This window comes from Atractosteus spatula, chromosome 3 (genome assembly GCF_055471065.1).
Source record: "Atractosteus spatula isolate fAtrSpa1 chromosome 3, fAtrSpa1.hap1, whole genome shotgun sequence".
NCBI classification, from domain to species: domain Eukaryota; kingdom Metazoa; phylum Chordata; class Actinopteri; order Semionotiformes; family Lepisosteidae; genus Atractosteus; species Atractosteus spatula.
The window spans coordinates 49,127,966-49,154,843 of NC_142708.1; the positions used below are offsets into that span (position 1 = coordinate 49,127,966).

Here is a 26,878-nt window from a genome sequence, read left to right on the forward strand (position 1 = left end):
GATAGGAGGAAAAAAAGGATAAAACTGCAGATCTTGTAACTGGCAGGCATTAAGAAGTATGACCTTTTTTAGTGATGCCTGTTGTTATTAAAAGTTTTAAAATAGAAGTTTGTAAATATTTAGAAATTTGTTTAGGATAAGTAAGTGGCTTTTCCCCCCATTTCAATCTTGGAACACGAGTTCTTGCTTTATTGCCTTTCATTAATGTACAGAACGAAAGGACCCTGCTAAAGTGTTTGAGTTAATAAGTTGTCTCAGAAAAGATAATGGGCTGAATATAATAACTGTCGGGGAATGCGTCTGCATCAATTAAGGCAAGACTCATTTTCTCAAAACTGTCAATGAAACATTTGCTAACTGACAGATGTTCATGACGGCAAGGCTGATCAAGCCACAGTCAGCATTGAAAAGTCTATTTCAATAGTCACACTAAGCTATTCTGTGTCTTTGTTTAGAGCAAGCCTTTGTGCACTTGGTATAAAGTGCAGACCTGTGGAGAAATGTTTGCACCTGGATCTGTAGAGAAAAGATTAATGAAAAAGCTCATGAATCAGTAATGACAAATTGAGAAGACTGGCAGAGCCCAGCAGAATTTAATTCCCATATCGTTGGCCGGGGTATGATTACACATTGCTAGCTTAGTTCTGGAATTAAGCTCCCAAATTTAAGCCTTTTGTCTAAAATAAATAGGTAGGCCTTGCATCATTGAAGCAAAGAATCTTCAGGTAATCCCTCGCACTGAAAAAAAATCTCTCTGAAAACAGCAAAGTCTTTGGTCATCATGTTAGTCCACTTTTCTTTTTGAAAGGAGCTGGAACTGAATGACCACTTTTAATACCACTGATGAGGAGTTTCAGTTTGATGTCTCGGTGGCGTGGCACCAAATGATGCTGGCACAACCAAGATCCGCTGTTTTTGCTGCTCGGACTCTGACATTCATAAGCTCCTGAAACGCTTGTCCAGTCAAGATGCAGTATGAAATTTGGAGTTTTCCAAATTTCTGTGTGAAAAATGTAAGGTGTTCTCCACAATGCAGTGATTTGGCTAATAAATGTTTACAGAAAACCTATGCGGCAGTTGGACAGGATCATTGATTTTTGTCATTTGTTCACCTATAACACTAGATTGCAGGGAATAATGTCATTCTGTTTTCTGCTATACAGCTGTACGGATTTCGTTATTACAAACCAGACAATTTGATTAACAGAAGTGGTTTTGCATTGGCTTTGTCTCGGTTGCTAAAATTGGGTCAGTACTAATCTGCTTTATTCAGTCAGATTGCTCTTCCTATGCGAACCACAGTCAGGCACCAGCTCCTTAGGCCTTCAGTAAAGTGCTTAGGCCTTGAATTTTGCCATTTTATTCAATACTGTGCAGAAAAGATCAGTTGTCCATTGCAAAATTGTATTTTTAGTAGTAGCACCTGTCAGTGTGTGAATTGGACAAATTACCAGTCAGATTGACAATGATTGTGAATTCACTCAGGCCCTCAAGAAGATGTTTGTTACTCTTTGTGATAATAAGAATGAACATTTTTTCTTTTTATATATATTTTTTTATTTCCTTTTATATTGGTAGTGAGAGTCTGTTCACTGTGCAATAAGCACAATGACTACCTGGGGGACATCTGGAATTTTGGTGCCAGCAGCAGCCAGCTTGAAGATGTACTTCTTATTGGAGAGCTGTCTTCACGTGTTACATTAGGTATCCAGATTCCAAGCCATTTCCTCTGTGATTCGCAGCGTATCTCTTAATCAAGATCTTCTTCTGCTCGTCTAAATATGGACTTCTCTAGATGGCTCTCACCAAAAGAAGCTTTGAGAGTCTGCTAGGTAGATCATTAGCAGAGGGGCTCAAGTCCGCCTTTGACATGACTTTAGCAGATCGGGATGGTTTCTGCTCATGAGAAAGATATCGCGACTAATATGAAAAAAAAAAGCTCCTGTAATCGCTAAAGTAAAACCAGGCTCAAAATGTAGACAGGGCTCAAACAAGTACATGGGATAGTATCACATTGTTTTAGTACAGGAGCTGGTGTGATAGTAGAAAGTAGAAAGAATATGAGCGGAATGCTGTTATAATCTTTGCGAGGGTTTAACTGTATTAAATGTAACGAAGATCTTGTCCAGGAACAGTTTAAACAAGAGTGACACATGCCGATTAGTATTCTTAAAGGAGTGGGAAATACAATAAAATTACAAACAAACATTATTTCCTGTTTGTATTCATATTCAAATACTGAAACTGTTCTCGGCTAGAGGACTACTATATCCCATTTGCAGTTTTTTTAATTTGGTGTTGCACATTTTGGTAAAACATTATCAGGTGACACCATCAAATGTTGAATGCAGATTCACATGGCCAGTGATTGAGCTATGAGAGAGTTTCGTTTTACACCATGGGCTGATAGTCATTCAGCTTAGTTCACTTAATTTCAGGAACGGTGTTCCAGGAAAGCAAAACAAATCATGTCAGTGTAGGACTAGGATATGTGATGTTTATACTGTGTGTTTTTTAAAATAGGTACGCTATTTCATTTACTTTAATTATGAAAGACGAAAAAGGGACATTTCTTAGAAAGCTCAAAAGTGGGACTGAGATGAGTAACGTGTCATTTTGATTCTTAGCCCTGTATTTGTGCGGGAGAGTGTTGATCTTGTGTGGGTGACAGTCAGAGGGAGGGTAGAAGGAGACTGAAGTTGCACAACCGTGCTGTATACACCATGTTTGTCTTTTGTTGTTTTCATCAATCCTTCTATCCATTTTCTAGCCTCTTCATTAGGTTCAGGGCTGTAGGGGAGCCAGAGCCTATCCCCGCAAGCAAGAGGGCACAGAGCAGTCCATCTCAGGGCAGACACAGACACACACTCACACCTGGGCCAATTTTCCCAGAGGCCAATTAACCTTCGAGTACGTCTTTGGATTGTTTTTATATGTAGTGTGTTTTTTTCTGAGAAAAAATAGATCTGTACTAGAACCCAATGTTAACATTAGATTTGGGAATCAGAGGAAAGATACTCTTGCTCCTGGTTTTAACACACGGGGCCTTGCCCTACTATGACCATCTGTAATGTGGTTTCTTAGCACTCTTTGTAAAAAGGGATATAGAAATCCTGTGCTGTCATGTGTTGGCTTTGTTGACGAAACACCCTGGGCTTACCGCTCGCAGAGGGCATATTGTGAAGTTCTAGAAGGTGCCTCTTTTCATTTCAACGCTGTGGTTCCAGCTATGGAATATTGTGTTTTGAAAGTAATGGGCGTTTTGAAGTGTAGGGATGTAAGGAGTCACAGCACTCTCAAGTAAAGGTTTGAGATGAATTTTAATGAGGATTGCCACTTCCGGAGAGCACCTTAAGGAGACGCACACAAGCAAGGAGTATCTCCCACAGCTCCTTGAATAACAACAGTGTTACAGAGGGTTTTATAGTCTGGGTTCAGCCATGTTATTGTCATGAGTGGGGAATTTAAGAGTCTGCATCCTGTGTATGGTCCAGTGGCAATTCTTGGTGATATTATGCTGCCGTTCAGCTGTTTCTGTGTAGAACAGCAGGTGTCTGTTTAAAATTCCCTCAATCCAGGTCAGGAGCAATGACCTCAGGCCAGAGTCGGATCTCTACAAAAGTGACATTTGTAAGTGCCAGCATTTATTGGGTATCCCAGGGATCTCTAACCTTGTTCCTGGAGAGCCATGATGCAGTGGGGTTTGCAGGTCACCATTAAATCGCCATTTAGTCTCCAGTTTCTTAAGATGGGGAAAAGTTTCACTGTAAAGGATGCTCTTAATTAAGTAGGTTGCTGGCTTAACCCAACAACAGTTTCTGCCTGTTGGCAATCTTTAAAAACAAAAGTTGACCTCTAAAACAACCCGAATCTGGGCTCTCCAGGACCAGTTTTGGAGACTCCTGGGCAATACATGGTGATCAATATTGTATTGAGCATTCTGAAAGTACCATCCTGCAAGGCTACTGATTAGCTGCATTGAGAGTAGCAGTTAATATCATTTAAGAGAAACAATATCCTACAGTGGCGCAGTGGTTAGCATTGCTGCCTAGCAGCAGTGGGGCCCTGGGTTCAACTCTGGACCTAGTGTCCTGTCTGTGTGGAGTTTGTCTTTTCCCCCCCAAGTTCTTGTAGGTTCCCTCTGGGTGTTTCCTCTCACAGTCCAAAGACATACTGATAGTAAATTGGCTTAAATTGGCCCTGGGGCACCTGCTTCTGCCCAGGGTGATCCTTGCCGGGATAAAGCATGAAGAAAATGCATGGGATATCCTACAGTACATTTCTAATCGAAGGACATGTTTTATGTGAGATCTTTGTGCTTTGTGTACTTTGCTGTGCCACCCTCCCATTGTGTGATGCTCCAGCTCGTGCTTTTGGGTTCAGAATAATTCAGTTATGTTGACATTAAGAAGACAACCACGTTCATGGCCTGCTTCCTGAAATGTAATTCATCTGAAGAGAAATAAGTGACATAGTTATATTACTGTTGGGTGGTTTCAGTCTATACCATTACACCATCATTATATATTAGGATATGCCTAATATACCACTCCAAGAAGTCACATACCTTTTTTTCTACCAGAAGTAATAGTAGGGAGCTGGCAACAAATCTAAGCAGAGGTTAGTTCCACAGTGAAAATAAACTTAGAAGAAGAAAGTGCTTTGACTATTCAGCCTACTTCAATTTGAAAATCCACCGTGAAAGGTCGAGTATGATTCAATGGCATATTAACAAATTGAAAATGTAAAACCTTTTTAGTGATTTCATAGTGACGGTTTTTAATTAGGCCTTCTATTTTTCATTTCCCAAACAATTAAGTGTGTATTTTCATCTTTTCATTTAGGCCTCTTAAATACATCTTTGGGCGGGGGGGTGACACTCCATTCCGCCAGTCCCTCATACGAGATGAGACACGCGTATGCCACAAAATTCTTGAATCCTCTCTCCAAGACATCATAAGCCTCCTTGTCTCTTCAAAAGCTTCAGAAAAACCAATTTCATCAGGCTAGCCTTTTCCAAACATGTAAATGCAGAAATGCTGTTTTTTTGTATCTCAGCGTTTCCTTTCCATCTATATATTGCTGACATGTTACCGCCGCTTTTAAGCTCTTGGAGAGCTTTGACTTGTATGGGAAGGTGCTGTATAAAAACTTCTTATTTTCTAATGAGTTTTTTACATTTAAGAAATTTTTACTTATAGTATCAGCTTTCTTGTGTAGTCTTAACATCTTGTTTTCAGCTTTTTGTGTGAAACATGAGACTTAGGAATGAAACTGTTTTAAGCACAATTCCAGAAGTTCTTATTTCAATTCTAAGCAATATGTCAATGTAGCATAGTCAGACAGTTAAGAGTAAATTATAAAATCCACATTGTTAAGGTTTTTAAGGTCTTGAGCTACACTGTTTGCAGGTGGAAGAGGAAACTTTGTTTGAAATGTCGCAGTATGAGGATGTAAATCTGGTATTTAGCATGTTGGCAGCCCTGGGAGTCACAGGTAGATCTGATAACAGGTAGTTGTTAAAGAATTACCACCACTTCAGTATTTCTATTTATTTAGGGGCTTTAAACTTCAGTTTGTCCAGTTGTCGATTCTTGAGTGATTTTTTGTAGAACGCTTTAGCTTGTAAAGTTAAAGAGATATCTCTTTCAGGTTGCTTAATTGGGCTCATGATTTAATTGGCCTAGGTCCAATTAAATGTCTCCACAAACGGGCTTCAGAATAAGAGTATTGAAAGTGGCTCAACATGAGAAGAGCTGAAGCCCCTTACATTAAGTTGATCTATAGAAGTTTGATAGGCAATGTTTCAAACTACTTAATCATGCTTAATAAATGTACAAATGTAAACAACATGCTTTTTTTCTCTTTTGAATAATGGCTTGATTTTATACCAGGAGAAGTCATAAAGTATGTTCCTGCTATGCATGTGGATCACTTTATAATTGATTTGAATTTGCCACATATCCTCACTAAACTTGTAAATTGCTTGCCACTATTTCTCTTGGGCCCCCTCAGTCTGTTTTTGTCTCGTCTGCAAATGAAACTGAAATAATGCTCTATTTCTCTATAGGTCACTTCTTCCCTTAATTACACGATCTCGCCATGTTCAGGCAAGACAAGCCATTGACAGCTCTGCTGGTGTGTTGTTTTGGCAGTGGCTGAGCCTGGCTGCAGCGAGTGAAGATGGAGGTGGTGTCACCCGAGCTGAACAGCTTGCTCCCCGAGGAGATCATGGACACCGAGGCTATCGTGGTGGTAGAGGACCTCCCGGGAGAGACCGCGGTGCCTGTTGAGGAGTCGGAGCCCGAGGAGGGACAAGAGGAGCCACCGCTGCCCATGGAAACTGAACTGTCAGAGAGCGAGATTGCTACCCTCAGCACCACCCTGCCACCACCCTCCTTGGCCCCCTCTGATCCAGCCCTGTCCAGCACCAACTCCGGCAGCCAGCTGCTCCTTGCCACCTCCGGCTCGCCAGCTGTCAAGTCCGCCACCGCGAAGCTCACCGGCGCCAAGCCTGCCAGCCCCGCGCTGAGCACAGGCCTGCAGAAACTCACCGCCCCCTTCACCCTGTCCCCCAACCACCAAATCATCCTCAACAAGGTGGCCGCCTCTTCTGCCGAGGTCAAGCCGGCCGCGACGCAGGTCATCAAGCAGGAGGGCCAGAAGCTTGTCGTCACCACCATCGGGAAAGCCGGGCAGCCCATTGTGCTGGCGCTGCCCCACACGAGTCCAAAACCAGGCCAAGCCCAGAGTGGCGGAGAGGCTAAGGCCCAGTCCCAGCAGTTCAAGGTGGTGACCATTGGAAGCAGGACTGATCTGAAACCTGTGGTGGGGGTACAGGCCGTGAGTTCAGCCAGCCAGCTCCTTGGAACTTCCCAGCATTCACCTCTGCAGGCCCAGCAGCTAAAAACAGTGCAGGTGAGTATGTCTTTGAGGGAGTCTACTGTAAATGTCTAGAAGGTTCTGTGTCCACAGCTATACATCAAAGTGCTGTTCGTTTGCAGCGGCATTCAGTGGGCCCAAGATACTTCAGTGTATGTGCTGTCAGAAGGTTCTCAGCTGACTCTATGTCCATGTCTTCCGATTGTGTAATCAAACAAATTTTGCATTTGTTCCTCATCACGCCATTATCTATAATGTCGACTGAGTCATTTCCACCTGCTAAATGAATATTAATTATTGGTGACAGTCAGCCATTTAAGGCAAACATATCCCCAGTGACAGCCTAATCTAACGCACTCAAACAAATGTGTAAGCCATACAGCAAAGGTATGAAGCCCAGGAGAGCTAAATCGAAAGCCTTTAGTGAAAGTTCTTGTCTGCTTTTGCTTTTTCCTTCCCCAGAGAGGGAGGTTTATGGGTCATGTCATAAACCCAACTCAGAATAAACCCAAATGGGCTATCTTATAGATATAAATTATTAATTAAATAGCATTTTAAACATGTCTAGGTAATTTTTATATCCTGTGTCATAGACTGAATAGAGTGAAAAACCCAAAGAAACCCAATCTGGACTCTGCACTATCCCTTTTTTTCTAAATTATTTCACTCAAGGGCTTTTCGGTTAGTAGTTCTCAGTCCCATCTGTCCTTTTTCCCCGAGCAAGACCGGACGTTTGTATCGGTCTTTAATAGGAAAGTTCAGTCCAGACAAATATACAAACGGCAGTGTGGAGGAGGGGTTAGGGCTCTGGAAGGTTATGGGTCCAAAACCCAGGTGAGGCACTGCTGTCGATTATAAATGGGTACAAATGTAAATTTATTTGGATAAACACATCAGCCAATACATAAAAATATGTTCACACAAATTAACATTTAAAAAGCAAAAAGGTTGAAATGGTTGAAATCCTTTAGCTACCAGATTAAGAGAGCTCTTAAAAAGTGCATTCAAAACCTGCCTAGAATCCCTATGTGTCCCTTAAATCAAATTCCGTTTCAGTTCTGTAATTTTGGGCACTCTGTCTAGCACTCTGTACCAATAAAAGCTCTGTAGCACAAGGACACCTGGTTCACGTGGAGAGCAACAATAAGAACAGTTCAAATTCACAGGTTAGAGAGAGGTTTTAATACCTTATTAGTTGAAATCGTATGCACAAAGAACCTAATTAGGGTTTTTTATATGAAGTTGTACTCATGATACATTAAGTTGAATTTCATGAATTCTGTCATTTTGACATCAATGAACATTAAACCTGTATTTTGGAGATCTAAAGCAAGATTCATAGATCTGTTTGGTGTCATCTGTTGCAAAATTTCGAAATTGCAAACACTTGCATTGATTCCTAAACTTTCAGATTGCTAAGAAAACTCAGACGTCTTCGACAGGACCAATGATCACAAAGTTCATCATCACAAAGCCAGTGAACAGCAAGGGTGTCTCAGGCCAGACGTCTGTCTCCCCAGTGATTGCAGGTAATCTTTGCAGACCTGTGTTTGTAGTTTCCATCTTAAAGAGACAGAAACAACTGAACTCATATAGTCTTCTAGATGGCATTAACCCAAGATCAGTGTTACTTGAGTAAATCTAGTTTTGAACATGTATGGTAGGTACTATCAGAAGTCCTTTTCAAAGTGTAATTCTTAAAAATAGATATGATTTTTTAGCTTTCTCTGCACTTTTTCAAATGAAATGTCATCCATTTATTTTTGTTCAGAAATCTTAAAAGCATCCTTGCATATACACCTAGTGGTCTTGCATGTAATTACCTGTAGTAGCCCATGTTTTCACTGATTTCACTGAGCAAGTGTGAAAAATGCTGGGTAATATCCATTACAAAACGTTGTCTTATCTACCTGGTGTAGTAGACTAAGGCCCTTAACTACATTACTTGGCAAGAGTGTTCAACCAGTAATGTCCCACCCATTCATTTTCCAGCTGCTTCTCGGCAAGCAACTGGCACAAGGCAGGGTACATCCTTGAAAGGGATGCCATTCCGTCTCAGGGCAGACACAAACAAGCACATTCTTACACCAGGGTCAGTTTTCCCAGAAGCCAATTAACCTACCAGTATGTCTTTGGACTGTGGGAGAAAACCGGATGCCAACATGGGAAGAACATACAAACTCCACACAGATGCGTCCCAGGTCCAGAACCGAACCCAGGGCCCCAGCACTGTGAGGCAGCTGTGTTAACCACTGCATCGCCATTCTGCCCCCAGGAATATCCCATTTTGTTGAATTACAACTGATATATACACATTTTTAAAGTGAGTATTTTTGTGGAAAACCTGAAAGATCAAACTGAACACTTTGGCTAGAAGTAAGCCATTATTGATGACAACCCATTTCAAATGCATGGAGTTTGCAGTTAAGCATTGAAGTGAGTCTACAAACATGTAGCAAACCTTTTTGAGGTCCCACAACAAGCTTGGAACCTTTTGGACTAAATGCAAAGAGGTACATTTGGCACAACACATCACCCAGTCCTCATGATCCCCACTGCCAAGCATGGTGGTGGCAATATCATGTCGTTTCTCAGCAGGAGAGACTGGAAAAATTTGAAGGCATAAAGTACAGGCAAATGTTAGGGGAAAAAACGCCTTGTCTGCTAAGAATGTAAAACTGAGCTGAAATTTTACTTTTTAGCAAGGTAGTGAGTTAAGTCACAGGACCAGAACTATTTGGGAATGTCCTTGAGGGGGCATGTCTAAGTCCTGCCTTAAACCCAATTGAGGTTCTGTGTAAAGACTTGAAACCTTCTGTCCATAATCAATCCCCCCTGCCAACATGATAGAGCTTGAGCAAATTTGTAAAATTACACCATCCTGGTGTGCAAAGTTGATAGGAGACTTATCCAAAAATTGCTCCCAAAACTGCATCTACCAAGTATTGACTCGGAGAGGTGAATACTTATGCGAGTACATAATTTAGTTTTCGATTTTATTTTACGGTTTTTGCTGACATACATCTTTTCACTCATAAGGTGCTGAATGTGAGCGTTCACGATTTGATTAAAAATATTCATTTAAACATTGTGTACATTTATAATTCAACAAAATGGTACGTCATTGGAAAGGGTTGAATACATTGCAAGGCCTGAATTTTGCAAGGCACTGCAATTTCTTCTATGATCAGTGTTATTTGTAAGTTACTGTAATATATCTAGTAATTTGGAACCTTTCAGAATATTGTAGTGTTTTACTACAGTCAAGCATGTTTTGGTTGAAGGTATGTTTTCATCTTTTTCCCTGAGTCTGTTGTGTCTTCCCACTAAATTACCATGCTCTTATTTCATTTTGATTGTCCATTCAGCAGAGAGCGTTTGAACAAATTTCTTCATTGCTAACCTTCTTTTATAAAAAAATATGTTTGCCAGTTATTGATTAAACATTTAAAGGGAAACTTATTTAGACCGGATTTAAACTTAAAACATTTTTTGACAGAAACAAAATTAAAAACTTAGTACTGTATGGTTTTGATTGGGGCTTTTTATCCAATGGAAATTCATTGTCAGGTATTTCATTATACTTGTTGAAATGAAGTTAAGTGTTAGATTCATACTGACAGAGCTGGGCACAAAGATCCTGATTAGCCCTTCAATAAAAATAGGCTGGCCAAGATCATAATTCAGGGCGCCATGGTGGCACAGTGGTTAGCATTGCTGCTTGCTAGCGCTGGGGCCCTGAGTTCAGTTCCAGACCTGGGGTGCTATCTGTGTTGAGTTTGTATGTTGGCCTTCTGTGGGTGCTCTGGTTTTTCCTCTCACAGTCCATTGACATACTTCTAGATTAATTGGCTGCTGGGAAAATCAGCCCTGGCGCGTGTCTGTGGGTCTGCCTTGTGATAGACTGGCATCCCATCGTGTTGCTTGCAGGGATCCAGGCTCCGTATACAGGCAACCCTGTAGGGGACAAAACCGTTAGAAAATGGAGTCTTTTCTTGAAATATTTTTGCCCCTTTTATGTTCAGGAAGGGTCCTCTCCCAGAACCCACCAGGGACGCCGCCAAGGACGATTGCCATCTCGGACAGCGTGGTCAGCGCCACCCTCAACACGACGCCGCAAAGTATCTCCAGCAGCAAGATCGCCATCTCTCCCCTTAAATCCCCCAGCAAGGTCAGACTGGGCTCTCTTATTTCTTCCCTTCGTGGTCTTGGGCAGATCCCAACTATACTGCTTTTCCATTGAAGGGATCTAGATGTGTGTGGTTATACCACATCACTCCAGTGGAGCTCCTCTGTGGAACTGAGTTTTTAATATCTGAGTCATTTTGGTCATTAAAACATGATTTACATTAAGGGAACGCATGACAGCCAAGCTTCTGACTTTTCCCATGCGTGTGTTTTAAGTCATTTTCATTTCTGTCTGGATACGGCACAAATGTGCATTCCTGTAAAAATAGAGCTTTCAGCGATAAATGTATCTTCACTCTGGCTCACCAACTCATTCTTCAATACTTCTGCCTCTCGTCAGCAGCTAACGGTGGTGTCCATGGCCTCGCAGTCCCCCAGCTCTCCCCAGAAACCTGTGGGCGTCCCGATCAACGTGGCCCTGGGCCAGCCCATACTGACAGTACAGCAGTCTGCCCCCTCCTCGCCAGCCAAAGTGGTTTCTAATCACTCTGCCCCACAGGTAAACCTCATCGGAACAGCCACCTAGCCCATCCGGTGGTTATTATTTCAGAGTTAATTGATCCTGCCATTGCTTGAAAGCACTGAGGTTGCAGCTTCAGCCTCGTCACCTTGAGAAGTCCTGCTTGGCTCTGGCCCCTCGCTGTTGCCCTGATCTTTTCGACGTGACTGTGGTTTGGCCTTTATGGCTCCGACTGTTTAGAAGTGGTCACAGTCAGTGGCTCCATTCCTTCGGGAATCGGGAGCTTTCAGAGCTGGATGGGTCCGGTTTCAATTCACAAGAGCACGAATGTCAGCTGGGTTTCTGTTCTGTACTGCGAGCCCAGTAATGTCATGGAAGGAGAAGTGACTGAGTAATTTTCTTTTAGATTAGTAAATCTAAAAGAAACAGAGTAACAGAGAAAAAAATACGTTGTAATAAGCTTTTAAGTAATTTTCTGTGCACTTTTTACACATTCACATGCAGCCATTGACATTAGAAAATAAAAAAATTACTAAACATAACTTTGTTACTGAACATGAGCTTTTCTTTGTAACCATATTATTTATTCGGTTATCCTTTCTGGGTGCACTAAGCGCCATTTTAATTCGCTCGCAGTCCTCACCGAACAACTAAAGCAGTTTTATTGACTTGATGGACTTGATTGGTCAGCTGATCCCTTTCCTCCCTGTTCAGACAGTGAAGCCGGTCCAGACGGTGGCAGTAGGAGGAGTGGGCACCCCGCAGTTCAAGACCATCTTCCCCTTGGCCACCTCGCCCAACGTGCAGCAGATCCAGGTGCCGGGCAGCAGGTTCCACTACGTGCGCCTGGTCACCGCCACCACGGCCAGCAGCTCTCCGCAGACCGGCAGCCCCAGCACCAACTCCCACACGCTGCAGACAGGTCAGGGCCTTCACACACCGGGCCGTGGGCTCCTGGTTTTCACTTTATTCAGAAGAGGATCTCTATAGCAACAGGCGAGAAGCAAAAAGCAGCGTGTGCAGAGCTGCATAGGGTTACAGCCCCTTGCTTTTTGAAGAAGATTTTCATTTATTGCACTTTCAGTACACGATGTACCTTGTTCTCGGTGTTACTTGACATCTCCAGAAGAAGCAGCAGTCGGAGATTTTCATAAGAAGCAAATTGTTCTGTCAGATAATTGGACATGCTGACACCAGTGCTGCCCCTTTCTAGCCTGATGTTCAGCAAGGCTGGGCCTCGTCAGTGCTGCGATGGGAGACCTCTAAATAAAACCAAGCTGCTGCTGTCTGTAGGTTTGGTGGACCAGTAGGTGGCAGTCTTCTGAACCAGAATGTCCAAAGCCAGTGCCCCACAATAGTGGTAATTAACAATAATTAATTGCATTTTTATAGTGCTCTTTATTGCATAGGAATCGAAAACATTTACGTATTTGAAGGAACCACTTCAACTACCACTGAATTGTAGCACCCATCTCTTAAGAATTATTATTTACCGATTTACACATTTTCTACAGATGGGCAATAATGTTTACAAGAGTCATTGTGATTAAACCACATTGTGAGTTTATGCACTACATTGGGGGAAAAAATTAGGAAGGGAATCTTTTGCTTTTTAACTGACTAGTAATGGATACAAAGACCCCAAACTTGAGAAGTTTCCTGCTTTTTGGTGTTATCATTATGTATATTGGAGAAACCCAATGTAGATGCTAAATCCTGATCTTTAGACATTAGTGAAACATTTGTAGTTTATATATTGTGCCATTAACAACTGGAAAACTTGCTTTATCAGAAATGCTTCTACATAGTATAGAAATACCAGCATCTGAAACAGCTCACTGGATCGTAAAAGAATAATAGCTGTTTATAATTTGCCCACCCATTATTAAACCCTATTGAATGACTTACCACAAAAGAAGTAGATCAGTACTTTTGCTGCTAAGGTCATAAGATTCAGACTAGACGTTTTTCAGATTATCTCAGCCACTTGAGTCTTCGGAAAAACAAATGAAAGTAACGTGATTTGCTGTTTCCGCAGTCACTGTTTAATTGGCAGGGGATACATAACTGCTGGTCTGAGGCCGCTTGCTGTTCTTGGCACAAGACGTATATTTTTATAGCTAGCAGCTGTTCCACAAAGCTATTTACATCCTACTGGTTGTACGTCTTCCCTGGAATTGCTACCTTCCTAAATTTCCTCACTGACAAAAGAAAACACTTTGAGCTGATGCTAGTTTAACCTATGAATAAAGCTGCCTGAATGTAAGGAGGCAATTTTTTATGTCCTTTGCATTTTCCCTTTACGTAGAAAGAGAATCATTTCTAATTGTACAGCTGTCGAGAGCAAATGTTGTGTAAAGTGGCAGATCATCAGGGTTTTAGTCTTTGAATCAGACTGGGCTCTTTAGTCTTATTTTACTTGTCTGTGAATTTTCAGGACTCCTGTTCTAAAATAATCACGCAGAACGTCCATAAAGACATAACAGATATTCTTTAATCAGCAATTGAAATGATGGGCACGTGCAATATGATTCCCACAGCCAAACCAGTGATGGTGAATACCACGCCAGTCCGAATGTCGGTTCCCATTGTTCCTGCGCAGACCGTGAAACAGGTGAGATGTGCGGTTTTTCAAACCCCTGGGCATCTTAACAGGTGGTTAACCCAAGATAAGATCCACTGGATCATACTGTGAGGAAGATGTGTGTTTTGATTTGTGATTTTTGTGAACCTTTGGAGTGTAAAAATATAAGTGCAGTGTGATTTACAGATGACCCACTTATTGGGAATTAGGATACGTACCCCTTAATTAATGGAATAAAGTAAGGAAACCTCTTTAAGGGGCTCTGCAGTTTGAATCGGGGCGTGTTCAGAGACCGTTTTCTACGTAAAACTGTATTCCTCTTCGGGAATCATGATTGTCTCCCAGTTGTTTGTGCTTCAAGCTCGTTTTCAGTCAAAATAAGCCTAAGTTTGGAAATGTGCTCAAATGTGCGGTTTCACTTTTTTTCCCACCGGTGCAGGTGGTCCCTAAGCCTCTAAACACCACCTCGCAGATTGTTACAACCAGCCAGGCACAGCAAAGGCTCATCATGCCAGCAACTCCCTTACCTCAGATTCAGCCCAATCTAACCAGCCTGCCCCCGGGAACTGTCCTGGCACCAGCCCCGGGCACAGGCAACGTGGGCTATGCCGTCTTACCAGCTCAGTATGTCACACAGGCAAGTAAGCCACGCAGTTGACTGCATTAATGCCAGGTGGTATGAAATGCATCACCTCTGGTTTATTGCTTTTCCTGTAGCATTCGACAGATGTACACGAATAGAGTGTTTAAATGTTTGCAGCTTTAAACTTTCCCAACCAGCAATTCATTCCATGACAATGTTATGGTTTTTTATATTTTATATTTTATAATGTGTATTATTCTATGTAGATTAATCTCTTATAGATTCTACAATATAGTTTATTTGCAATGTATAAACTTGTAATTTATTCCATTACAATGCCCTGCCATGTCTTTTATCTACACCTTGGAAGATTTGAGCATTTTTAGTTACAGCCCAGATAATATAGGAAACACTTTTAAATAAAGAACTCTTGAGATTTGGGTGTTCATTCTTAAACTCAAGAACAGGAATATCTCCCCTACATATATTTGACTGGTTTGTTGTTATTCCTGGATTTGTTAATGTGGACTGCCTCAAGACACACTAAGTCATCCAGATATGTTGCTTGTTTTGTCATTATTGTTGTTTATTTAGATTTGCGCATCCCACTTGATATAATTTTAGTCTGTCTCGTGTGTTATTTTGTCTTGCACAGTTCACTTAAAGGTTTCCTGTTCCTCTATTGTCCATCACAATTATCACAGCCTTTTAATTGCAGGAACTTCCTATTTAGGAGTTGGGCTCAAATTACCTTTATTAAGATACTCTCTAATAATGATTTGTTCAGCTCTCCATACCATACCACCATTTCTCTAAGGTGGTAATAAATTGTATATCATGAAAAATTAGCAGAAGAGTATCTGAATGCTAAATCCCTTTTTGAGCAATATTCTGTCTATATCTTCAATTGAAGATAATTGAATAATTATTCAACTATTGAAGCGGTCATTTCCAGTTGCTGTGAAGAACCTTTATATTGTTACCTCTGAGGTTTGAGAGGAATTTTATTTTTTGAATCAATAATCAACAGTGTACTTAATGAATAAAACACTTAATGGAAGGGACAATACTTGGCATCACAAAAGATGCATAAGTAATTCCAGTTGTTTCTCCACTAAACACTTCCCACTACTTCTTCTCAAAGACTGAACACTGATCCCGGACACATCTCAACACAAGACTCCTCCCACATGTTCAGTCAGATAAAGCCAATTACAGACTCACTTACTGCTGTTTAAACCTGAAGCAAGAAGAGTTCCGTAATGCCAGCAATGCAAAAGACTCACATGACCATTACAGTATTTACAATATTTCTCCATGTGCAAGTGTAATGTGTGTCAGTTTAGATTCGGTCTGTTGCTAATTGTGTCCCTCCTCGTCTATCGACACGCCTCTTCTACTGGTGCCAAATCTCTGGACCCTGGCGATTCGCGATTCAGGTGAGTGTGTTTTTGTGGGAGAGTCTGGTTTCTATGGTCTATGTCGTCGCACTTCTAGTCGGCTCAGGCCGGGCCCTGGGCAGTCTGCGTCTGGGCGAGGGTCTTTCCTGGTTGAGCTGCTTGGGAGGCCCCTCCGCACGGGCGATCTAATAGTCTCTGTCTGCCCTCAGCTCCAGCAGTCCACCTTCGTGTCCTTAGCAAGCAACACCAGTTTCGCGGCCTCTGCAGGTATCCAGACCCAGGCCAGGTTGCCTCTCAATGGGTGAGTCAGGCTGAGCTGCGTCGCAGCACTGAATTATGAAAAAAGTCCATTTTCAAATGGGGATGACTTACTTCTGTTCATTTTTCAATCGGAATTTAGCACAAGCATAGCTACAAAGGCCATTTAGCCTATCTAACCCACTTGGTAGTTAGTAGCAAACTGATTGGCTTCAACGGTGTGGCTGTGTAGCTTTTTTCATGATCTCACATTCCTTTACATCCTGGTTCATATTTCGCTGATGAATTTTGAAGTGGTCCCACTGGGTGGATGTTCTCCGTTCTTTGTTAATTTTGAATACTTGAATCAGATCTACTCATCAACCAAAGGAATTGAACACAGTTTAAGGCATTCTTGTAAGCCCAGGGATATACTTGGTTGTTCTTCTCCAGAGTAAATCAAGAGCAGCAGTCTTTTTTGTGGTGACCAATATTGGTCACAAGTTTCTAATTCAGGTCTTACTGTATAATTTTAACTTAACCATCCTTCATGTAAATTCTCTGTTTTTATATGTCCATTTTGTTAGCCTTGTATTGCTTATTTACATTGTCTAGGAGGGGTGTCAATGTAAACAGCTAAGTTTTTTTAATAACAAGCTACAAGGATTTCCAGTTTTGTTTGTAGTTTTTTTTGCTACACATGTATCTGATCTGCATTGAGTATCTCTTGTAACAAAAAAGGTATTTTTAAGAGTTAGATATGCAAAAATACATTTTTAACAGTCAACATGCACGCAAATGTTCAATAACTTTATTTGGCAGCAAATTATTTGTAAAACTTAATGCTCATTAAAAAATTATATAACGTGCTATGGACAACTATCCTGTTATGCAGCCATGACAAATTCCTTTCTTTTCTAAAGTTACTACAACACAATAAGCATCCCTCATGGAAAGTGAAGAAAACCGTGTCATTGCTGGTGTTAACAGGGTCTTCGTTCGACAAACCACCTTTAAAAAGCAGTCACAATTGGATCAGTTTGTTTAACTGTTAGAGACGTGCTAATACTTGAAGATGCATTATTCCATGTGAAATCTGCTGGACACTTAGTTTTGCTTCCAGGTAGAATTTTGGGCAGTCAGTTCATGTCACGCAAGTTATGTGCAGCCCCTGTTAATACGATTAGTCTTCGTCCGTGTTATTATTAAGCCGTAAATTGGATTTCTGAGTTATCTATCTGAAACTAAGTGAAAGTCCCTTGAGTTTTTTAACCTTTAATTTCAAACTGAAATCTTTTAGAGGCACGTTACAGGGCAACATTTACTGTCTTTAAAGATTGCCTTTGTGGTTTAAATTTTTTGTGTAAAAATCACTTACCAAAGTATTCATTGTGTGATGTCTGTCATGATTTTTACTGATTGATTGTTAATGCTAGGACACTTCTTAAATGAAAGCAGATTTTTCAGGATTTATGTTTTTGTTTTAAATGTTGTTGTTTTTATTGGAACGCAGGTTGTCTCCATCGGATTCTGCGTCCAGACCAAGAAAACCATGTAACTGCACAAAATCGCAGTGCCTCAAATTGTAAGTTAATTCATTCTCCAAGATTCTCTAAGCCTACATTATTATACCCCTTTTGTCATGAAAAGCAAAGCGGTTCACTGAACTGGAGATTTTGTTTAACAGACATCACTGCACCTGAAAGAGAAAAGAAGTTATCTCTAAATTCCCATCTGAAGAGTTCTGATCAAAAGCCATTTTGTTTTTGTAGGTACTGTGACTGTTTTGCGAATGGAGAGTTCTGTAATAACTGTAACTGCACTAACTGCTTTAACAACCTTGAGCACGAGACTGAGCGGCTGAAGGCAATTAAGGTAAATCCATTAGAAAAAGAGCTGGCAGTACAGTAAAATGCTTTTTGGTCATTGGAAACTTAGAATCTAACTAGAAACAAAAATGCACATCAACTAGTTGATATTAAATAGGATGTAAAGAAAACTGGGTAAATGGTTGAAACAATTCTTTTTAATACAATACCTTTAACTTTTTATTAATGTTAAGGTCACTGATGCATTGTCTTATTGTTTCTTTACAAATTTGGATTCCCCCGATTGTAAAATAGCTCAGTTTTATAGCTGCCATGCACCTTTGAGCAGACAAGGACAGTGCATGCAGTCTTCTGAAATCTGCACTTTTCATGGGCATCCTGCATTTTTCATACTGGTAGTCCAGAGGATTGCAGGAGCAATGGGACTCTCGGGCCACTGTTACGGGGCAGGCCCAAGACACTCAGCCCTAGCAGTGCTTATCCAGCTGCTTACTAATCTGGTCACTCTTAGCTAGTGGCTTAGTCCAGACTCAGCCCAGCAAGGCTGAGCTCTATTTGGATTGACCTGCACTTTGAGCAAGCTCTTCACAGTGGGAGCCAATTGGCAGCCCCTGTGACAAGACCTTTCAATTCAAGCGTGTGGCTGATATCGTTTGTTTTGCCCGATTAAAAGTGCAACATTGTAGCTGTAGTCTTCTTTTGCTTGCAGCAAACTTCCTTTTGCGTGCCTCTTGCTCAAGTTCGGTGCTTGCGATGTATTTGCAGGCCTGTCTCGATCGAAATCCCGAAGCCTTCAAGCCGAAGATTGGGAAAGGGAAGGAAGGGGAGTCGGACCGTCGGCACAGCAAGGGCTGTAACTGCAAGAGATCCGGCTGCCTCAAGAACTACTGCGAGTGCTACGAGGTGAGATCACTGTCTCCGCCCTGTGCGTCTCCCTGCCGCATGAATTCCCGAACAGCTGTGGCACTGTCGCTCTCATAGTCCTGGTGGACGCTATAATACGCCCTCTAATTAAATAAAACAAAAAGCCTGTTGTGCTTAGAGCTTTTAATTTGTCTGGTTGGCAAAATCATTGTTTCACACTATATTAATTAGAACGTTTTTCCAGGGGCAGAATAAAAATGATATTTAATATCAAAATAAAGTCATATAAAGACTCAAATTTAGCCTTGTGAATAGATTGATTTTGGGTTAAAATCAAACCTTCTTCAATGCCACTGAAAGCATGTTAGATCTGTTTTTAAAGGGCTTCCGATTAGGAGGCCCAGTGTATTATTAATCGGACCTTTGCCCGGATGCAGGCGAAGATCATGTGCTCTTCGATCTGCAAGTGCATCGGCTGTAAGAACTTCGAGGAGAGCCCGGAGAGGAAGACTCTGATGCACCTGGCGGACGCGGCCGAGGTCCGCGTGCAGCAGCAGACGGCGGCCAAGACCAAGCTATCGTCCCAGATCTCCGACCTGCTGACCCGGACCACACCAGCCATCACCAGCGGGGGTGGAAAGTAAGTAAGGGGCTACGGGAAGATGGATAACAAGGATTAAAAACCAAAAAAACAAGTTTGTCTTGCTGTCAGGGATGCACTTCATTTGTGTTGTTAGGTTCACATACACACCCGCAGAAGCGAAAATGAATTTGGTGAAAATTTGAATGAAAATTTCTTCACATTTGACAGTGAGCCAGTTAGAATTAACTACTGCTGCCTCAGTGGGATAGAAAGAGGCTGGGGCACCTAACCTGCAAAGTAAAATGAGCTTTATTTGTACATTCCGTACTTTTTAAGGCTTTTTAAGTCCAGTATTTATCCATACCTTCATGTGATAGGCTTCTGTTTCTTTGAAACGACATTTCTCAGTCATGAATATGAATTATGTGATTGACATACAAACTGAATTACTGTTAAAACTTCAAATTGTATATCAAGCAATACCTTAAAGGTGGTTTAGCTCATAGTGTTGTCTGCTGGTCTCTTGCAGTGAGGTCAGTGGGTTCACAGCCAAACCGATACAGACTACTTGGTCTGTAAATTAAAATGCTTGTAATATAGCACATCCAGGGTTTAATCTGATGCTAGAAAAAATGAGTTTGACCTGTTTTATATGATTTTGTCTGCTGCACTTTGCATACAGTTTGTCTACTAAATGTTAGTGATATTTAGAGAGAAGGGTTCTTAATAAGACATCTAGCCAAAGCACAGCAGCTTTTTTTCCTTCCGGTTATCTTTAAAGTTACCTGTCCTTTCCCTGAAACAAATGTATTTGTAAACAGAAATCAGAACAAGCACTGATCAGTGTTTCGTGTGCCTGCAGGTTGCCCTACACATTTGTCACCAAAGATGTCGCCGAGGCAACGTGCGAGTGTCTGATTGAAGAGGCGGAAAGAGCGGAGTTATCACACCGACCTCAGGCAGTGGCAGAGAGGATGATTTTAGAGGAGTTTGGACGATGTCTCATGAGAATCATAAACTCTGCAGGCAAGGCCAAGACAGACCCGTGTTCCATAAACTGCTAGGCCCTTCTACAAAACCCCACACCACAGACAGCACTGGGATTGTGAAAATAAAGGCTGACTGCACACCCCTGTCAGAGCACAAGGTGTACAGCATGGGGAGAGCCCCTTGAGTTAGTGTCAAAGGACCCTTTCATTTGGGATTCATGATGCCAGAAAGTGCTAAATGTAAAATTCAAATAGGTTTTCTGTAATTTTGTTTGCCGCTTTTGATTGCCCTCCATCATGATGTTTTCTCGAGTCATTTCCAGATCAGAGAGTGCCCTTTCTGCTGTATTCTCCCGAAGGAAAGGTGATCTTTGGCTTTTTGTCCCAGCTGATTTCTACCGCTTGAACTATGAGCCAGAAGATTTCTGCTCAGAAGGTTAGAAAGGCTTTCAGTGCCATGTTCTTATCCATCATGGTTCTCATCACAAACTGAGAAAGTTTTTACTTTTTGAAACGAACAGGCTGGAAAATTCTTATGGATGCTTGTAGACTTGTTTTATTTGTTTTTAAAGATGGGTACATTTGTCACAACTACAGATGAAGGTGAGAAATACAGTGATAATGCAAAAATTGTCTGTTTTGAGGCGACATTGGTTGAAATTAAGGTTCTTGATTGTTTATATATCATACACACTCAGGTTTCATTCCATAATAAAGGAAAGGTCTAAATTGTGAGTTTTGATTGTGTACCATAGAGTTATGAAGGTTTGACCATCAGTGTCCCACCTTCAATTTTGCCAGACCAGCAACAGTTCTTAGTTACCTGGTCCGAAATCATCCTTCGTTGAGGCTTGAATAGGCCCTGCTCACGTGTATCCGTTTGATCAGTTACGGTATACAATATAAAACCCTTTCATATTATTGTGTCTTCCCATTGCCCTTTTCAAACAAAATAAAAGGTGTCTTCACACAAAATTAAAGTTTAAAGTAGGGCTTGTTCAATCCTGGTTCAAAACAGAAATTGTATAGTTAGTGATTGCCTGTGAAAATAACCTTTAAAACACATCAGTTCACTTATTGATTCAAAATCAATAGAAAATTGTTTTACTCAATGGATCATTAAATGAGCTTGAGCCTACCTTTTGTGATGTCTACAAAATTGATCCTGTAAATGAGGAAGAGTACGGTCTGGATGAAAGAATAGAAGTTCATGACTTTACTAAAACCAGGGGTTGAATTAGAGTACAGAAGGCCAACAGGCCACAATGAGCTGTGTGCCTTCCAGCTCAGGATTGCATGAAGTGCTCTCTAGCAGGAATTTAGCTTCCTGGGGATAAATGTTCACCTTGCAGGCTGACTTGATTTGTTCATGAAAGCTGAGATCAGTTGGCCCTTCCGTCTACCACTGACACCACAGCCATGGACAAAAAAATGTCTTCATTTTCTAACAGAAGTACAGAAGTAATATAGTGTAGCCAAAACACACAACAAAAAAACAATGAAGCTGGATGACTATGCTGCTGCTGTCAGCATATCTTTTGAAAAAATGGATCATCTGAAAATAAGGTCTGTGTCCTCTATACACAGGTAGGAAGTTGTTCTTTTCAGTTGTAGCTGATGAAGCAACAGGTGCATGAGAGAGATATAAGTTGTATACAGTACTTCACTTCAACTATTAACCTGTCAGCTAGAAAGTCTATGACTTCTCCAATGTTTTTAAGCTGCCTTTTCATCTTGACCTTTTCTCTGCTGTGGCATAGCCTGTCATAGGGCTTAGATTTCAACAATGTGCAGTTCTGATATTTAGTAGGCTTATGCTACTTTGTTGCAGAACTTGTACTGCACAGAGGAGAAATACTGTACCCTAGTTATTTAACTTGCATTCCTCTTAAGTTTCGCCTAAACACAAAAATAGAAAAGGGAAACACTTAACACACTTCAGTCCAGTGCTGGCGGAAACGTTCAGTCCTGGAAGGTAAGCCCAAGGAATTTGTAGTCTTCCACTGCAGTTAAGTGGGGGGATTAATCGTGTTTTCATTTGAAGCTGCTGTTTCATTTGGTCCTCTTTGCACTTGCTGTGACTTTCTGTTCTGGAAATGATGTTCTTTCCTGTTGTGTTTCAGTTTGGGATTGAAGCTTTTAATTCTATTTAAAATACAATGTGAGAATTTCAAAGGTTGACCCACGTTTCCTCTGTTCTCTGTAGGTTGTGTGGTATTTAAACTATTAATCCAATTTTGAATCTTTGAAGCTACATTAAGAATGTAGCCGAGACTTTAACAATGCACTTTGCTGCTCAGTTTGAGCTTATGAAGGTCATCTCCTTCACAAAATGCAACTGTTAATTTTTTTTCCTACTTAATTTATTTTGAAGGAATTTGCTCGTGAGGCCTAATTTAAATTGGTACAAAAATACCTGAATCAACTGCATGGGTGCAATTCTCAAAACCTGCACAAAAAGGCCAAGTGTGTCTGTTCGGTGAAGCTCTATAAACGTCCTAGATGGGCTAAAAAAGATGGCAGGTAGCATTTTAGCTTTCTGGATTGCGATACTTCCAGATAACTGACTTGTTGTAAAGAAAGTTTATTGTTATGTTATTTGAGAATTAGTGTCTGAAAATGACTGAGATATTTGTTTGCTGCATTACAACAGTACTTTCTACTGTAGCATAAGGGCCACCCATGCACGCCAAATGTCCCGGAAGGTGTAACAAAATCCAGCTAAGTATCTGAATCAGAGAGGTTCAGTGCTGTTTTACCATCACACAGCTCCTGCGCTACAGTACTGTGAGTGTCTTTTGAACTCCATCAGGCTCTGACATTTGGATTAGGAATTAATTGCAGATCAGACTAATATTCATGCTCCCTGGTATCACTGGCATATGAGCCCTGCTGACAGTGATCCAAGTAGAGTTCTCTCTGATGTTGGGACAACTTGACTGGAGGGTGATCGTTCTGATCTTCAAATTCAGAATGTTAACCAAACTGGAACTGTTAAATAACTGGGAAATATGCATTTACTCCCAGGTGTTGAAATTGGTCTACACTGACATCAGCCTCCATCACTTTTCCCAGTCCCGTTGTCAGATGTCGGACCAAATTACATTGACTGTGGAGTCTTGGGAAGAACCAGTAGCGGCAGCTGTGTGGAGCTGCGGCCACGGCTCTGGGCACAGAACTGGAAGGTTGTGGGTTCATATCCCATGAGGTACTCTGCTGTTGTACCCTTGAGCAAGGTACTTCCCACAGATTGTTCCAGTAAAACACCCTGCTGTATACATGTGTACAAATATAAGTCACTTTGGATGAAGGTTTCAACCAAATTAATAAGGAAAGAAGGACAGAAATCAGTCTTTTTAAATTGATTTTTTTCCCCTTGGTGTTCCATCTTACCATGATATACTGTACATTTGATGGTGTATAGAGATAGGAAACGTGAATGAGTAAAGCCTTCTGGAAACCATATTATGAACAGACAATGTCTATGACCTTTGGCCTATTTTGAAAGCTGCACCCTTTGTTTACCTGCCAGAGTGAACTTGTTCCCATAGTTCTGTAAGTGTGATTTGTGTCTGAAGAGACCCAGATAATCATGATGGTGTGATGGTGCTCGGAGATTGTAGTGTCTGTTTAGAACACCCCCAGCCTTAAGCTTCACCGTTGCTCAGGGCCTCTAGGATTATATATTCAACATTTCACTGCAAGTAGATGACTGCTTGGAATAGTACCATACTAGGCATGTCTGTGGGGCTTGGAAATACTTCTGATGTGTATTATTTTGATGCTGTGGTTGATTTTCTTCTTTCTGGAACTAGTATGATGACAAGCCGCTTGACTGTTGTTTTCCCTCAATAGCTACTTTCTAGGATGAGGAGAATCTCTGTCCTGCACCTTTCTTGTTCTGCTGGTACTACATGGCTGAGATGGAAGTTGTGGCCCTGCCATAAAGTAAGCCCATGTAAAAAAAACTCATCGGGCTGTGGGTTCTCTTACTGGATGGTGCATGCGTTGTTTTGTTTAGCGCAGCAGAGAGAGCAAATTATTTTAACTGCTTCAAATGGAAGATGTTACTGTTCCAATTTATCTCATTTTTATTAAATCTGCAGAGATGTACAAAAAATGTGCAACATAGCACTTATTTTAATAAACATTGGGTTTTAGTAGCTGATGTCATCTTTGTGGACTTGTGGCATCCATTTCAATTTCTAGATTCTACCCACACGTTTGTAAGATTTCTAAACTACACTTCACTGATCACTGCCATTTCATTTGATGTGGCCACGGCAACACCCAATAAGGGAGCAGAGATAAAGGAGAAACAGGAAGAGGTGCTGGGCAGTGGGATGGTCCATTACTCTGTTTACACCAGTTCTGGTCCTAGAGGGCCGGTGTGCCTGCAGGTTTGCCTGGTCTCAATTAAAAGCAGCAGCAGGGATGGGAGAAGCTGTTAAATTGGTCTAATGTGGGCAGTGATGAGCTGATTAAAAGTCATTGAGACCTGAATTGAAAAGAGAACCTGCAGAGACACCATCCCTCCAGTAGTGTTCAACGTGCTAAAAACATGGATGATGGGGACACCGTTTTTTTATTAGGTGGTGTTCAAAAGGGCTGTGGAAGAATGGAAGCACGCACTGTGTTTAGGCTGAACATCCCATTGTCCTAACTAAACTTGGCTTTTCTGCCACCTTCACACTGTGTAATTTCAGAGGCAGCAGGTTGCTTTTCATTTTTCGACACAAAAAAAAGGGAACAAACCAGGCTTAAAAAGCACAGAGCCTGTTTTCTGCTGATAGCTGTTGCCCACTTTGACCTCAGTCCATTTTTAATGTGTGTGTGTGGATTATCCAGGTAGTCAACAGCCTGCCTCCCATTTCAGGGACTGGTTTAGAGAAAAGAAACTGTATAAATGTAAATTAGTGTAAGCAGATCCATTAGAGCTTCTTTCTACTTTATCAAGGTTTAAAGAATTTTCAATATTTACATTTTTTAAAAATACCTGAAGCTCTCTACTAATATGTAAATGTTTTTCCTTCACCTCTTTGTGTATTGAAGGTCTTGTGTGACGCAAAATCTGTAGTGTTTGGAGCTGTAGATTGTGTATGTTGGTGTGACCATTGCTTGTGTTACTTTGAAGGTGGAATGATTTTTTTTAAAACTTTTTTTCCTATCTGCTTTGTAAACATTTCTGCTTTTGTTGTCTAGAGAATTATTTAATTTATCAACCTTTCATCCCTCCCTTAAACAACTTACATAAAGTTGACAGTATAACATGTAGTCTCACTCAGAATTTAAGAAAAAAATTTATTTGCAACCTTTAACAGAAAGATTTATATTTAGTGAACATGCTTAAAATGTTCAGTGACAGTCTATATTGTAAGCAAACTATAAATCAAATAAACTTTATACAGTTCTGTAACAAATTGTGTGCAGCGTTTGTCAAGTTAGCAGGTAAGTCGCCTGGGAGTTTCAACACTACTTTAGTCAGGAATCTCATGCCATTTTATTTGTTAATGATGTTTTAAACAGACATTTTCTACACTTAGACTTGTGTAAGGCAAATGTTGGTAGCTTATAGAGAAAAAGATTTCAAACCAGTTAACCTAACAGTATTTGAATTGTGGGAGGCAACCCACCTGAATGCAGGGAGAGCTTACAAACTCCACACAGATAGCACCCCAAGTCTGGAACTGAACCCAGGACCCCAAAGCTGCATGGCAGCAATGTTAATCACTGTGATACCATGCCGCCTGATTTCTTTATGCAATATACTGATCACATCTCTCCAAATTACACCCCATCTAAAGCTGGAGTGTTCAAAAGTGGCATTAGGTACTCAATGCTAAAATTCTGAAGACCAATACTTCTTATACTGAAGGAAAGCCTGTTAGTGATGCAAACCACTTTGTGATGTGATATGTGATATTGCTAAACTGTCTATCTAGATCACAAAGTCAGCATAGTGGCTTTAGAATGCTGTGTAAATGCTCATCTCTCTTATGTAACTGCGTATGATCATCTGCAGTAGGCAATACTGTACTTTTATGAAACCACAGTTCGTTTACTGGGATGGTGCTATTAACTCTTTGGGCAACATCCATGTAGTCTATCTAGAGTATTTTAGTCTGGCCAATTGTTAATGTGGAACAAAAAAAACTGTTCACTAAGCAAGAGCTTAAGTTTTATTTTATACAGCAGTTATAACATGGAAATGCAAAGTTAGAGGAAAACCTGCTTCAGTCTGCTAAAGACCTAAACGTAAGATGAAAATTCACCTTTCAG

The 26,878-nt window shown here is 41.0% G+C and overlaps 1 protein-coding gene across 8 annotated transcripts in view; it reads left to right on the top strand.

Annotated features, from left to right (window-relative positions):
• Positions 1 to 26,019, top strand: part of lin54 (lin-54 DREAM MuvB core complex component) — a 31,572-nt gene extending 5,553 nt beyond the window's left edge. For 2 of the 8 annotated variants that reach the window (XM_088911664.1, XM_088911665.1), the window contains exons 2-14: positions 6,071 to 6,918; positions 8,294 to 8,411; positions 10,908 to 11,053; positions 11,411 to 11,569; positions 12,245 to 12,452; positions 14,071 to 14,144; positions 14,554 to 14,751; positions 16,307 to 16,398; positions 17,848 to 17,919; positions 18,107 to 18,209; positions 18,929 to 19,066; positions 19,465 to 19,667; positions 20,473 to 26,019. In XM_088911664.1, coding sequence (XP_088767790.1) covers positions 6,184 to 6,918; positions 8,294 to 8,411; positions 10,908 to 11,053; positions 11,411 to 11,569; positions 12,245 to 12,452; positions 14,071 to 14,144; positions 14,554 to 14,751; positions 16,307 to 16,398; positions 17,848 to 17,919; positions 18,107 to 18,209; positions 18,929 to 19,066; positions 19,465 to 19,667; positions 20,473 to 20,674 — 2,448 coding nt within the window. In that variant the 5' untranslated portion in view covers positions 6,071 to 6,183 and the 3' untranslated portion in view covers positions 20,675 to 26,019. Of the gene's footprint in view, positions 1 to 4,672; positions 4,706 to 6,070; positions 6,919 to 8,293; positions 8,412 to 10,907; positions 11,054 to 11,410; positions 11,570 to 12,244; positions 12,453 to 14,070; positions 14,145 to 14,553; positions 14,752 to 16,306; positions 16,399 to 17,847; positions 17,920 to 18,106; positions 18,210 to 18,928; positions 19,067 to 19,464; positions 19,668 to 20,472 lie in introns of those variants that run through there. The other 6 variants (XM_088911662.1, XM_088911663.1, XM_088911669.1 and 3 more) reach the window with 4 other exon arrangements.
• The last annotated feature ends 859 nt before the right edge of the window (positions 26,020 to 26,878 follow it).